General features: G+C 46.1%; 1 protein-coding gene across 2 annotated transcripts in view; it reads left to right on the top strand.

Annotated features, from left to right (window-relative positions):
• The window catches only part of HEG1 (heart development protein with EGF like domains 1), a 90,195-nt gene that overhangs the window by 65,554 nt on the left and 9,100 nt on the right, over nt 1-15,541 (top strand). For both annotated transcript variants that reach the window (XM_066347830.1, XM_066347831.1), the window contains exons 13-15: nt 3,389-3,431; nt 3,563-3,600; nt 12,837-12,924. In XM_066347830.1, coding sequence (XP_066203927.1) covers nt 3,389-3,431; nt 3,563-3,600; nt 12,837-12,924 — 169 coding nt within the window. The remainder of the gene's footprint in view (nt 1-3,388; nt 3,432-3,562; nt 3,601-12,836; nt 12,925-15,541) is intronic.

The raw sequence follows: 15,541 nt of genomic DNA, 5'->3' as shown, positions 1-15,541 counted from the left end.
TCATGTAGGAAGGTGAGCTCTGCTCAAATCCATCTGCTAGGGCACCGTGCAGCCGGAGGGAGGGAAAGGAAGGTAGGCAGAAGTGCGGGCATGTAGGAGGGCCGGCCCCAGTACACCTGCCTCTGGAGTCTCTGATGACCTCAAGAGTGGCCCTGCCACCTTTGCTCCTGGCTGGCCCAAGCCGCCCCCCTCTATTTCCAAGTCAGCAGTTTCATAATCATGTTGCTTGCAGGCTAGCATTAGCAATAGCAAATCTGTCAAAGATTTTTTAAATGCAATGACACAGGCACCTACAAACCCTGCCAACTGGGTTCTGATGGGTTAGCAGTGACACCTTCTGGACGTCGAGACTGGAGCACAGGGGTATTTAAAATGTGTCCCCTTTTGAACACTACAGATTAGGGTCAGTTCCCTGTATAAATGGAAGCTAGAGGTGTGGGTGTGTTTTCTAAATCTCTGCAGTTCATAGTTGTGCATTAGGATGGCTGTATCTGTCTCTGTTGTACACATACACACTCACATACACACACATATGCACTTAATGTGTAAACTAAAATGCCTTCACAATGCCTTACCAGACTTTTCCAAGCATCATATACAACTAAAGTAGGTGCCCTTCCCACCGCTATCTTAGCCTCCTTCTATGACACAGGCATCATGATGAAGTCTAGCTACCTGTTTGCAAGTCTCTTTCGCTCACTAGATCGCAAGTGCCTTGGGGGTGGTACCTGTGTCTAAAAGATACTTAGCACATTGTGGGGCTCGACAAATGTCTGCTGAATGAACACATGGGTGATAGGGCAGCAAATATGGTAGGACAAGATTGGCAGGTCTTGAATTAGTTTCCTGCAAGAGAACAAAAGACTCCACCATTTTTTTTAAAAGCCAGAGAGGCTTGACTTTTCTTGTCTTCCATATCACAGGGAAGCCCCGTTTGGGCGTAAATGCTAATATGCCCACATTCATTTCATCTTTAGTGCTCCACGGGTCAGAGCCCCTCTAGGAGGTGGTGATGAGTGCACTGGATTGCCTTATGACAAGGTTTTCCTCCAAGAACCCCTAGAAGAGCACCATGCCCCCAGCAGCATCCATCTTTGAGGAATGATCAAGTGAGCTTGTTCAGAATAAAGAAATATTATTATGTCAGGGGTCAGGATACTTCCAAAGCTAAGTGAAAACAGCTTGACCCATCGGCTCCTAGGCAGGGCGACAGATGGACACTGTGTATAGCTTGGTAACAGTCACAGGGTGGAAAGCTTCCACCCCGCAGATGGTGGTTGGGTGGGTCCATCTGATGTAAAAACATATCCAGGAAGAAGTGTTTAGAATAGAACAGACTGGTGTGACGTCAGCCTGCCTTGGGGCCGAGAGGGGTGGGGATGAGTCACTGGAGGCCAGCTAGCTGCCCTCAGACGGCCGTGGTCATCCAGGGGCAGCTTCCCACGTCCTCTGGCCTGCAGCAGAAGGACTGCCGTGGCGTTTCCAAGACCAGGGGACAGGAGTGCTCAGCTTATTCCTCAGAGGAGGCCCCACCGGAGATGGGCCAGCGGAAAACAAGGATAGGAGAACTCCTCCTTCCTTAATGGGGTATGACTATGCTCTGCCTTGTTGTAAAAAACAAGTGAAGCACCTAATGAAAATTCATGTAACAAAATGAGCTTTAATTTAAAACGTAAATCAGGTCGAAGGAGAAATAGTAACATGACTGCTTTGTTGAGTCCAGAAGGAAAGTAACTATGCAGAAAGACACACCATCAGATCCTGCGTGTTTGCTAAAGGTAGGCCACCCATCCAAGTCCTGAGCTGCTGGGACATTGAAACAAATAAGAGAAACGTGATTCTGAAAATAGGTGGGAACCATAAAATAAAGCACAGATGTTCAGGAACATCCCCATCTTTCTAGACTCTGGAGCCCAAGAGAAATGGCTCTGGGGTGCCCTCATCAAGAGGTTACTGCATGGTATCGTGGCAGTATGGTCCCTGCTATCCCACAATAAGTACTGTCAGGGCTTGCCCTGGGCTGCTCTTGTACTATGTAGATCACTTAATACAAGAGAATGTAATCTGGAAAAGGGATTCCATGGAGTCAAAACAGTGCAGTCCAGGTTCACAGCTCTCATGAGCGGCCGTGAGAGAATCATAGATTGTTTAAAACAGTGTTTGCCAAACTGTTCCACAGTATTCTCATGATATGTCTATAGTCTATGATGACAAAGTAGAGCATTTAATGTCTAACATTAAAAAAACAGAAGAACTCTATTAAGCACATGTATGTTGTTAACATTATTCTGCATTAAACCGTAAGGGAGGTTGCAGGAAGTCTGCGAGATCTCTCGTGCCAGCCTGCAGGGCACGGCCCTCCCCTTGCCCCAGCCACGTTTGCTGCTGGCATGCGCGTCTCGCCGTTAGCACATGACCTCTGTTCAGGGATCACTGCTCTGCACTGTGTACCTGTTCTTCCCCGGGATCTTTTTATGCAGTGTATACCATACATGAATCATGAATCAAATTTCTATCATTTCCTGCAGCAATGGACTTGTCTGTGAGGCCATTTTTTACTGTCTGCTTTCATCCAAGCATGTGTTGTAGCTCAAGGTGTTTTGTCAGCTGACTGTAGTGTTGAAAGTCTTCTGTGATCAAATGAGTTCAGGAACCGCTGATTCAGGGGAGTGGCTGGGCCACCACCCTGCAGGGTAGCAGTGGTCCATGAGCAGCACCACTAGAGCGTACAGAGTTCTGTTCTCGGGTGATGTGCCAGTTGGGGCTCATCTAGACATACCCAGGATCCCTGCACAGACTATATACAGGGTGAGCTGCTTCTATGAAAACTGAGGCACCACTAGGACCATAGCCAGAGGGTGCCACCCACCACCTCATGGGAGGGGGTAGAGGGGGCCAGCAGCAGGGCAAAGGTTTGACTTAGAGAAGGTGAAACACTTGTCTTTGGGTATATGATGTTACACAGGCGCTGCAGAGAACTTCTGAAGAGCACTGCATTGATTAGAAAATAATTTAAAACATTTATTTGGTGGTTGCTATGTGTCAGGCACTGTGCTAAGACATTTGCATGCCTTATTTTACTTAATCCCCTCCAAGAAACTCTAAGGTGGTAGATATTATTATTATTATTATTATTATTACTTACTCTTTATAGATGGGAAACGGAGAGCTACAAAGAGGTTAAAGGTTTTTTTGTTTTTGTTTTTGGTAAAATTACGAGTTGGGCTAGCAACAGTATTTAGCCCAGATAATAGATAATTCTAAAGCTGTGTGTGGCCTCTGGTTCTGGAATATTCCTGTGGACTTTTAGGGTGGCTGGTGTTTAATTAACTGTCAGTTTGGGCCAAGGGCGGTAGACACATTGATGGACTATCCTTTTCTCTTTTAGCCTGTGAAGATGGTTACAGGCTTGAGAATGAAACCTGTATGAGGTAGGCTCCATGTTCATTTATTCTGACGAATTTGTTACAAACCTTATTTATAAATTACTTAGTAAATTGCCTCAATGATTTCTTTTGAGACTTGAAACTAATCCTTGTTCTTTTTCTCTGTTGACTTGCAGTTGTCCGTTTGGCCTTGGCGGTCTCAACTGCGGAAACCGTAAGTATGTAGAAAACTCAAGTGCCGCGTGGGCAGGGGCCCGGCACGGGTTAGCAAGCAGGGTGCCCGTCTCCTCCCCTTTCCCTCAGTTCCGATCGGCTGTCCTCTCAGCCTCTGTGCTGGGAGGTCTGAGAGCTCTGCCAGGGGAGAGAAACACTTTCCCAAGTAGCCTGGCCATGGGGTGCAGATACACAAATGAAGGGTGAGCGGTGAGTCCGGGAGGAGGGCCGCACCCGGGGAGCATGGAAGAACTGCTCAGTACTTCTTGGCGGGGATGGTTTTGGAGGTCTTGGAAGACTTTGACTGGTAGGCATGGATGAAGAAGGAACAATTTAATAAAGGTCTTGGGGCAGCCTGGGCCCATGGTATTCCGGGAGTGTGTGAATGCGTGTGGCTGAGGATAGAGAGAGAGGAAGGGGAGAGTGGAGGGCCGGGCTGGCAGCAGAGAGGACCAAACTGTGGGGGTTTTGGAAGGCCAGCCTGCAAGTGTAGACTCTAATCAGTATCCACTGTGGAACTAGCAGGTCTTAGAGCAGGAAAGCGGGTTGAAGAAGAAATGCAGGTCGGGCTGCAGTGAGGAGAGCAGGCTGGCCAGGGAGACCAGGGGGAGTTAGAGACTTCCAGCACAGGCTGGGAGGCCTCCGCGTGCTGGTGCTCAGCTTCCTGGAGCACGGGGGCGGGCTGGTCACAACTGGGTATGTGCTGCCGTGTTGCACGCCTAATGGAGTTCTTTGAGAGAAGCAGTTGTGATACATTTGCAATCACTTTCACTGACATTTCCTCACATGGAAGCCTGACAAACTGCAACCACCCCATATTTTGGGATGTAGGGCGGAATAAGAATAATAACACCCAGTACTTCATTTTATGATAGCTTTGTCCTTTATTCTATAGATCAACCGTCAACAGTCCGTATTCTAAGCTTACTTAGACCAGAAGTAGACATGATTTTATATAGCTTGTATAAAAGTCCCCAGTTTCTGTTTCTCCGTTGTATATCTTGCATTTTATGTCCCTAATGATATTTTCTTTGCTTATATTTCTTTTAGTTAGTTTCATTATGTACTTTATTTTTAGCGTAAATAAAAAATTAAATAAAATAAAACCAATTCAATCCTGAATATAAACCTGACACAGTCCTCAGGACGGAGCCACTCTCAGGCCAGATTCCTGAGGTGGGGAGTTGCAGTCCCCCGAGGATTCCAGAGGCAGCCTGAGGGGTGGGCTGGGGAAGCACCTCCAGAAGCAACTCTATCTATAGTCGTACTGACCCGAAGGAGGAGGACACAGAAGTCATGTGTGCTTGTTTTTTAAGTAGCAACCCAAGGCCACTAAGTGGTGGAGTAAATAACCCTGTTGCCTTTAGCAGTCCCTGAGGACAACGTGGGGCCGTGGAATGACTTAAGTGCAGATTTTCATTATGATGGGCCCAGGTAGCATACACTAGATGCTGCTCTGTGTCACTATGAACTGACTTGGCTCACAACACTCTAACACCACGTAGGTGGGGGTTCTTTCTCACACCAAGCAGTCCTGGCACGATCCAAAGTGAGCTCAGACCTCACAGGTTAAGGGCTCGGTTCCGTAAGACTGCCCCACCTCAGACACCAATCCTAAGTCCAGGCCAGCACTTATGACCAGGGGTTCCCTTGACCCCATCATCAGGTTTAGTAATTTTCTAGAACATACTTAAACTGACCAGTGAGAGGAGTGGCTTACCCACAAAAATAAACCAGAGAAAGCCTAGGGCTTCTCAATGTGGAAAAGGGAGGCTGAGCAGTCAAGCAAAACATATAAGATGTCTGAGACCTGTTCACCAAATGCTGGAATACCAGAACTAAATGGTGTATAGTCTTTAAGGGCTCACAGCAGTGACTGCACCACAGGGCTGTGGACCTTATCCAAAGACATTAGAAATAATATAATTAATAAAGAATGATTTGCCCTGGCTGGTTGGCTCAGTGGATAGAGTGTCTTCCCTGCATGCGGACGACCCAGGTTCAATTCCCAGTCAGGGCACAAATGAGAAACAACCATCTGCTTCTTTCCCCCTTCCTCTCCTCCTTCTCTCCCTCTTTCCCTCCCACAGCCAGTGGCTTGATTGGTTGGCCCTATGCACTGAGATAGCTCGGTTGGTTGGAGCGTTGGCCTCAGGTACTGAGGATAGCTTAGTGGATTCGAGCATCGGCCTCAGATGGGGTTTGCCTGGTAGATCCCAGTCAGGGTGCATGCAGGAGTCTGTCTCACTATCTCCCCTCCTCACTTAAAAAAAAAGAATTATTTAAGCGAGAGAGGAGACTACAATAGCATTATATCACATTTGCCAGAAACTTATGAGACTAAAGTCCCATCAGATGGCAAAGAAAGAATGAATGAGCAAGACGGGTGAGGAATGTGGAGGTGCAGCAGCCGTGGGGAGAGCCAGGGAGCAGCAGGGGAGAGAGGCCATCTGCCCAGTCCTCCTGGCCTCTGGATCGTGACAGGACCTCATAGAGTGAGCCAATACCTCAGACCTGCTTTGGCCAAACAGCTTCCTAAAGTAGATTCTACTGGAAAGTGCTTTCTAGTTCTCAGGGAACGGGAGAGTGATCCGAGGAGGGAAAATGGACATGGACACAGGGGAGAGCCCCACGAAGGGTTGAAGGAAACAGGAGTGAGTACAGGGCATTGTTCTAAGTGGCAGTTAGTGATTATTTTCAGAGATCATTAAATACTATATGTGTCTCGGGGTGATCAACTACATCCACTGACTATTTGGTAAGTTTCCGTCTCTCCCATTACGAGTGTGGGATCTTGGAAGTAGCCAAGATTTTCTCTCTGAAACCGTCCCGAGACTTCTTTTTCCTTTGCTTATCCACGTCGCTGTCATGGCCAGCAGAGGGCACACTGCTGTCTGGATGTAGGCTAGCTCCCGGCTGCCTCTGGGTGGTGACTTCTGTTAACTCAGTGAGGGTGTGTGAATGCCACTTTATGGTTGTGGTATCAGTATTAGTTTTAGTGTTGGCAAGCAATTAATAGTGGCTGATAACAAGTAGCGCCGGCCAGCTGCCCCTTTCCCTGAGGTCTCAGACCAGCCCTGGGCTTAGGTTCAGGAATCGGGAACACCTGAACTTCATCCCCACCAGTGGTGATGATTGATGCCTTGGGAAGCCTGTGGCTTGTTACTCGGGATTTTGTGCCAAATAACGGGTCTCTGATCACTCACCACTGTCACTAACGAAGGCAGTGAGTGCATCTTGGGGCTGTGGCTTAGGCTGCATTGCTTGTAGACAACAAATGCTTGTTCTCTGTACATCCTGGCGGCACACATTTTGCCCAGGCTTAGCGAGATGGATGTCCAGCCAAGGAGTGAGAGAATGCTCTACATTCCTGGGAGTCATCCCTCTACCGTATTCTGGGTTTAGGCATCACCTATGACTTGCCTTCTACAAGTTTCCATTAGCTTTCTAATTGTGTCCAAACTGTGCTTCTTGTTCCTCATCGAGAATACCCTCCAATCTGGAGAGGGTGGAACAAGCCCTTCTTTCAAGTCCTGTAGTCCCTGAGGTGGCGTGGACTTCTGCGTGCACCTGGCAGGGCTCCTACACCCGGGCAGCTCGGGTCGGCACCTGTCTTATCTCTGCTCTATTTCCATGTAAAAAGATCTGTTTATTCCACAGATCCCAGTGGCTCTTATCCTGCTGTCCAGTGGCCCCAGAATTCTCTTACCAGCTTGTTGGCAGGGGTACCGCCCCCCTCCCCTTGTCCCTACACTCTTTTCCTAGGTGTGCATATTCCCTCCTTGACTCGAGTTCTCTTAGCTCTTCTGCACAGGTTCAGTATATCTCCCATGACGTCTTGGTTTGCTTCACCTTTTTTCTCTTTTTAAAATAAATTTTGTTTTTTCATAATACAAAATAACACACATGCCGGTCGATTTTATTTTTTAACCCAAGTTAATTAGAAAAGAAATCTAAGCTAAGGGAAGAAGAGAGCTAAAACAAACAGTCTGGACATCCATAAACATCACTGTTGATACCCTGGTCTACGTCCTTGCTTCTGAGCAAGGTCCAGGGGGCCTGCGGCATCACAGCTCCTAAGAGCCGGTGGCAAATGCAGAATTTCAGACCTCTCCACCCAGACCTACTGAGTCAGAATCTGAATTTTAACTGGACCCCTGGATTTGGTTAATATGCAGCTTTGCATGCACTTTCAAGTTGGAAAAGCACTGGTATTATATATCTTTCCAGCAGTATGTATGTGTGTATCTTTCTAACAGAAATTGGACTCACAGAATGTACTGTTTTGTAACCTGCTTTTAATCTAGTAAACTCTGCAATATTTTCATTTACATAATTTATAATGTCACTTGTCATACTCTGGAATTCTACTCTGTGGCTGACCATAATTTACTTAACCATTCCCTTCTTATTACCTTTTTAAAGTTTTTTTTTAATAGTCCCATCCTCTAAGCCATTTTCCTACTTTGTGCTTATTGTCCTTTTGTGATTATAGAACTCACATAATTTTCCTAGACTACCTTTGCCTGCCCGCGGGTGTTTTTGTCTGTCCCCCTTTCATATTCACAACCTGCCCCTTTGTGGCTTATCTTCTCCATCCAAAGGTTCTGCGTCTCTTCAGCAGAGACCCCTTCCACACCAGCCTCCCGGCCAAGGTTCTTCTGGAGTAGATAAGCGAAGCTAGCTTAAGCAACAAAGACCCTTCCTCATTGGAAGGATCTAGGGCATGTCATGGGATTTCAGCCTCAGGAGAATTGTGGGGTACCACAGCAGCTGGAGGGTAGGGGCCTTCTTCTCACACGACTCCACCCTCATCTCTCATCTCTGCTCTTTGCAGTCCACAGGCTCTCTCTCCTTCCCAGACAACACAATGCAAACAGACTTGCCAAACAGCTTTGAGTGTGTGTTACCGGTTTGGCCATTTTGAAAGACGAGAGTCTCTCTCTTTCCCAAATTGAGATTCCTTACCAGGGACTAATTACCCAGTTTGGATCATGTGCTTACTCTCAGACCAATCTGCTGTGGCCAGAGGATGGTGTTACATGTATAAGCCTGAGCACCCGCTATAACCTGCACAGGTGGCGAAAAAGAGGGCTGGCAAACAGTCCAGTAGATTCCATCCAAATAAGCATATAAGGAAGGAAGGAAGAGTTTCTAGAAAAGGCTAAGGCTCAAAATGGGTCGGCATAATGAAAAATGCTAACAGTGATAACAGCAACATCAACCTAGGATCAAACCACAAGAGCCTGGAAAAGATAGAGCCATTGCTGGAGAAAGACTGAAATGTCAACGAATGTCAGAAGGAAACCGAGACTAAGAACTCCAAGTCCATCATTCTGGAGATCTCCTCACAGTGGAAAGGATAAGACAGACAAACCTCAGAGACACCTACTGCCTTCTCTCTCACCTTAATCCATAGACTTTCAGAGCGCCTGCGGAGCTAATACACATTACAGCTGGTGTTGATTCGAATCCCATGCTCTTGTACATCATAATACGGCCCTAACACACCTGAAGTCAGTACTCGTGTTCAAGAGATCACCTGTAGTTCATGAGCTGACTTCACAGCGGGTATGAGAAAACAAGATCTGTGGGCTATATTGTCCATAAACTTATTACAAAGTTCTAGTGATCTGGCTGCCAGAGAACATCAAACATGCTCTTTGGAACGTTATATATGTGTATAAAAGAAATTATAGATGTGTGTGTAAACAAACACAGTTTCTACATTGAGAGGAGGTCGTGAGTGTGCATGTACATATGAATAATATTTGGGGATAATAGAAAAGCACAAAGACGAAAGTCAAGTGTGGCCGTAATTACTAACTTGTGTGAGCATTTTGGTGGATTCCCTCCCAGGCTTTCTCAGGGCTCATGTGCAGAGGTCTCGGGCGTTCGTTCTGGTGTCCTTTCCTCTCTGTGTTTCCACACCAGTGCTACCCAAGTCTGGTCTGCAGGCCGGCAGCATCACTGTCCCCCTGAAGCTTGCTGGAGATACAACGTCTCTCCTGGGCCCTGGACCAGACCTGCTGAGCCACATTGCTCTGGGTGGGACCAGGCATCTGTGTCTGCACAGCCCCCTGGGTTTCAGAAGCTCTAGGACAGGGGTCCCCAAACTTTTTACACAGGGGGCCAGTTCACTGTCCCTCAGACCGTTGGAGGACTGCCACATACAGTGCTCCTCTCACTGACCACCAATGAAAGAGGTGCCCCTTCTGGAAGTATGGCGGGGGGCCAGATAAATGGCCTCAGGGGGCTGCATGCAGCCCATGGGCCGTAGTTTGGGGACGCCTGCTCTAGGATATGCCAGTGCTCCTCAAAATGTGGTCTTTGAACTGTGACTGGGCTGCAACAAGATAGAACAAAAATTGAGAGTAAACACTTAGAAACATTTATGTTAATTTGGTGTGGCTGTGACATCCAAGCATGGGATTCTGTCTGAATATAGTTCGATTGTATTTTATAAAATCACTTCACTGTAGATTCCCTTAAAAAAAAAAAAAAGAAGGAAAATTTATGAAAATTGGCAGCTGTGGAGAAAGACGAAAGGAGCAAACAAGACTTTATTTTCTTTATTTAAAAGTAATGAGCAAAAACACAAGCAAAGAAAACCAGGCGCTTGACCACAGATGGCTTGAGCCCTGCTCTACACTGTGTCTGTCTGTTCTGGGACAGAACTGCTTGTGTCCAAGAGGAACCTGCCACAACTGCAGCCATTGCAAGGAAGGATTGCTTCCAAAATGAGTGCCTGCTCGTTTTGCTGGAAGTGAGAGATTTTGAATCTGGTGTGGAGAGAAAAGTATGAGCTAGAGTTTGGCCTTTAGGAACAGAGGGGGTTGTTTGTGTGTGTTGTTTCACTGCAGAGTTTCTAAAGCTGGGAAGTGGCCCGATCAGGTTTGTGCTCTGAGATGAGTGGGTAAGACTAGGTAGGTGCAGGAGGGTAAGTTGCAGTTGTCTGGTGGGGGGTGGCGGGAGGGGGGGCTGGAGATGAGGAAGAGTTGGAAATCAAGATTTGTCTTTTGTCTACTTTTGTTGAAAGTGAGGTTTAAATATATGTGTCAAGAGGTGAAGGAGAGAATTCCTCATTTAAAGGTTTGGCTTTGTTTCCTATATCTTAATACTCCTGGTTTTCAAGATAATCACATTTCAGTGCTATTTATTCAAATATTGTAAAGGGTAGGGAAATGGTTGCATAGCTTGCATTTGCTTCTTTCTCACAGTCTGCCCACTGTCAGCTCTGTGCACTTCCCTTTGACTTTACCTGAAGACCAGGAGAGCCTGCTTCTGTCTTAATTTACTAGTGAAAATCCGACTATTGGCCTTCTTTTCATCCTGGACCTTAGAACCTAAGAGCACATTTTAATTATATTTCCACAACAAGAAAATCAGTCTGAATATTTAATAGGCTTTACTGAAAATACAATTTCCCCAGAAATGCATGGGTATAAAACTTATCAATTAAAATTTTAGTACTGTTTATTATATATGATATGTGCCTGCTTATATGACTGCTAATTTTTGGTAATTAAATCCAGTTTGTACTGAGGAGACAACTCGGAGCCTAGCATGGTTGATGCAGTGATTTCCAGACTCTGGTCTTAACTGACCAGTAATATTTCTTATAAAATTGGGGGGGGTTCTAGCCTAGGGTTGCCTCCTTTTTAATTTTATTAATTAAAAGCCTAGAAGTGGCCCTGCATGGTTGGCTCCATGGTAGAGTGTTGGCCTGGTGTATTGACGTCGGATTAGATTCCTAGTCAGGGCACACAGGAGAAGCAACCATCTTCTTCTTCACCCCTCCCCATTCCACTGCCCCTTCCCCTCCGTCAGCCAGCCAAGGCTTGAACCAAGTTGGCCCCCGGGCACTGAGGATGGCTCTGTAGCCTTGCCTCGGGCATTAAGATAGCTCAGTTGCCTAGCAAAGGAGCAGTGGCTCCAGATGGGCAGAGCATCACGGGTAGAGGGCTTGCCAGGTGGATCCTGGTCGGGGTGCATGTGGGAGTCTGTCTCTGCCTCCCCATTTCTCACTTGAAGAAAAAAAAAGGCCTAAAAGCAAACTGAGAATTTTTATATTTACTATCACTATAATTCAAAAGTCTAAGAAACAATACCCAAGAATGGGAAACCAAGAAAAGATTTTACATTTTCTCCATTAGTTTTTAAAAACCAATTTTGTCTAATCTGTGGTGGTGCAGTGGATAAAGCATCGACCTAGAACACTGAGGTCGCCGATTCGAAACCCTGGGCTTGCCTGATCAAGGCACATACGGGATTTGAGACTGCCCGCCTCCCCCCCTTTCCCCATCTCTAAAATTAATAAATAAATTTTTAAAAAATTTACTGGAGGTATAATTTACACTAAATAAAATGCACACATATTAAGTGAGAAAAAAAATGGAAAAGACAGAGTCTTAGAAGAAAGAACAGTGATTAAAACTGAATAGATTTAGTTTTTGAAAAGCTCATACATCTCCTTTATTTTTTTAATTTTGATTGTGAATTGGTAGAAATGTCATTAGGGCTGGCCTGCAAGGACAGTTTGGGAGCCACCATTCTAGGGGTGGCTGAGAAAAAGAGACTTTCCTCCAAACCCCATGGGGCAGGAAAACTAATTTTCCCTCCACCCTTCTAGGTTCTTAGCTGACACCTCCAGACAGCACCATAATAAAATACATTAACGGGTGGAAAAAATGGAATCACCTATGTACACACACATGGGAATCCCACAAGACGAGACTCAGAGGCAGCCCGGATGATTGAGGCTCATAAACCGTCCCAGCTAAGGGTGTACAGTTCAGGGTCTGTGGCTGCCGGTGAGAAAGGCAGTTCCTGGTAGGGTGAGAAGAGCAAATGGTTCGTAAACAATGGCTTCCCTGTCATGTAGGTCAGTCTCCCAGGCGACAAAGTTATCTCTACTAATTGCTCTATTTCTGGTGCAGACCACCTTCCTAATGGAAATCTCCCTTACAAATGGGTAAATAATACTCGTTTTCAGAGCTTCTCCTGTGTCTGCAGTTTCCCCCAAATAGTAAATATGTCCAAGAGGCATACTTTGGGGTGGCCAGTTTTGCTACCCCCTGACTGAGAAAATGTAAAGCTCACTCCCAGGAGCCCTTACTGGGGGCCCAGGAAATGAAAGGCGAGGTCACCAGCTGAGTGTGGGGAAGAGATCCGTTCTTTTGCGGTCATTTATTCACTTACTACCTCTTACCAATCTATTTTTTTAAACCTGTTTAGCCTATCAGCTTATCACCGTGGTGATTGCAGCAGCCGGAGGTGGCCTTCTGCTAATCCTGGGCATCGCGCTGATTGTCACCTGTTGCCGGTGAGTGACCGGGTTCACATTCTCATTCCGTTTCTCTGCATGTGCTATGCAAGGGCCAGTGTTTACTCTCAAGGAAAGTGTGCGGTGGTTTACAACATTAAATCATAATGTATGACTAAACCATTAAAAAAAGGAGAAAGGGAAATTCATGATAGTGCCATTGGAGGAAAGAAAAGACAGCGAGTAGGACTTAGTAAAGGATATTCCTTTACTAAAAAGAAATATCCAAAAGGACAAGCAGCGAAAAAGATAGATTGCTTCAAAATGAAAACCTTCTCTGCTATGTAGGGAAGAAAAGATTTTTACTCTACCCTTCTAGGCTCTTTGGCTGGTCTAATAAATTAGCAAATGAACACAAGACAGACTAATGGCAGAAAAACAAATTTCATTATGTATGTAGGGGGGTGGCATATAAGATTATGAGACCCCCAGGCAGTCAGGCAGTTGAGGCTTGCACACCACCCTGAGCTAAGAGAAGGGGCAGGGATCTAGGCCTTCAACGGGAAGAAAGCCAGTTTACAGGAAGATAGAGCAAATGTTTCCTAAACCAACATTTGCCGTTGCCAGGCAGACAGTGGGACGCACAGGACTTTGAACAGACGGGCCCTGCCGAGCTCCCGCACAGCTTGCCAGGCCGAGCCCGTGCTCCGCAGTGATCTCTGGTGGCTGCTCTCTGTGCAGACCAGGCCGTCTGTTGTTTTAAGGCAGTTATATAAAAGCTCTACCGGAGTCGTTTGGGCCTTGATTGTCTTCCGCTCAGAACAGTCTACGTGCCAAACTGGCACATTCTGGGGAAGCTTGTTCTGAACCCCTTCAGCTTCAAAGATGGCTACGTATTAAAAAAAAAAGAAAAGAAAAAAAAGCCAGGAAATTACAAGCGTTGGTGTGAGGACGTGGAAAGATTAGAACCCTGATACACTGCTGTGGAAATGTAAGATGATGCAACTTTGAAAACATCTGGCAGTTCCTCAGAAAGTTTAACACAGAGTTGTTGTAAAGCCAGTTGCCACGGCCACCATCACAGCCGCCTGGCCAGTGCAGGTTCACATTGGATTCGGACAGACGGTAAAGAAACAACAGAGCCAAGAACTGGTGGGCCATTACCTTTAATCCTAGCTTGCACCAGGCGGACAAGTAAAACACCCACTGGGCTCCAAAACCCACTCATTCAGTGCTCACAAAGCTACTGACTTATCCGAGTTTCCTAGAATCAAAGGTTTCTAGCTCACTAGCATTATTCACCTCTGTTCCCCATCTCCTCCTCTCTGCACAAACTCTGCACAAACTGGCTTCTCCCTCAGCACTCCGCCATCTTGGCTGCTTCTCCTCGCCTCCACATGGCCTTACTCTCCTCTCCTCCAGCATGGGCTCCTCCTAGAACATAATCACTCTTCTCTAATGCTAAACTCAGGAACTGAGAGAGCAAGCTCCTGGTCTGCCACACTTTATAGTGTAGAAATCAAAACCTTTAATCCAATATACAAACAAGGAAGTCTCTGATACAAAGTCACTTATCTGAGGCATAATGGGATTCCTCATGAGAGTACACCACCCCACATCATGCAACAGTCAAGGGTGTGGGGAAAGGCTTAGTCTTAAAACTAAGCCTTAGGCTATAATGACTTTGCCAGTTTACAGCCTGTCCCCCACACCCAATGCAAACTATAAGCGAGCAAACATGTATATTATATTTACAAACTTATTTGAGCAACAGTTGCCATGTTGACCTAGCACTTCCACTCCTGGTACACAGCAAGAGAAATGCAAACTGTGTCCACACAGAAACATGTGCATGAACATTCATAGTAACGTCGTTCATAATATCCTAGAGGTGACAGTAAACCCAGTATCCATCAACTGAGAACGAGATAAGCAAAATGTGCATTATCCATACAATGGGCTACTGTTCAGCCATAAGAAGGAAAGAAATACTGATACAAGCTATAATGTGCATGAGCCTTGAAAATGTTATGCTAAGTGAAATGAGCCAGTCACAGAAGACCACCTACTATATGATTCTGTATATATGAAATGTCCCAAATTGGCAAATCTAATAGAGATAGAAAGTAGTAAGTGGTCGCCTAGGGCCGGTTGGGCGGGGGGTGGGGGTGGGGTTAGAATGGAGAAGTGAGGGCTAAGGAGTATGGGGTTTCTCTTGGGGGTGACAAAACTATTCTAAAATTGATTTTGATGAGGGTTACACGACTGTGACTATACTAAAAACCACTGTTTGTATACTTTAAATGGCAAATTTAGAAAGAAAAAAAAACAAAGATGAAAGGGGTTACCTGAAATATTTGAGCATAGAGGAGGTGTAGCAGGCACATGGGAGGAGCGGAGACCTAGCAGGGTGCGGGGCTCTGGGCTTCCCCAGGAGCCAGTGGGACAGGGCTCCTCTGGGAAGGAAGAGAAAAGGCGGAGTTGGTTCCCCTTCTCTGTCATTATCTATTCAGATAAGGAAACAGTATGACCTTTAATGCAGATGATAAACAATGGCAGGAATTTTCCTGACATAACAGATGGAGGAAGCCTACCGAAATAGCAAGTTCTCTTTTTCAGCCACTGACCCGAAGGGCATTGTAAGTAACCCTGATCTCCAGTAAGGGTGCAGAGAGCA

Source organism: Saccopteryx leptura, chromosome 8 (genome assembly GCF_036850995.1).
Source record: "Saccopteryx leptura isolate mSacLep1 chromosome 8, mSacLep1_pri_phased_curated, whole genome shotgun sequence".
Classification (NCBI taxonomy): domain Eukaryota; kingdom Metazoa; phylum Chordata; class Mammalia; order Chiroptera; family Emballonuridae; genus Saccopteryx; species Saccopteryx leptura.
This window is presented reverse-complemented; position numbering and strand designations above follow the sequence as displayed.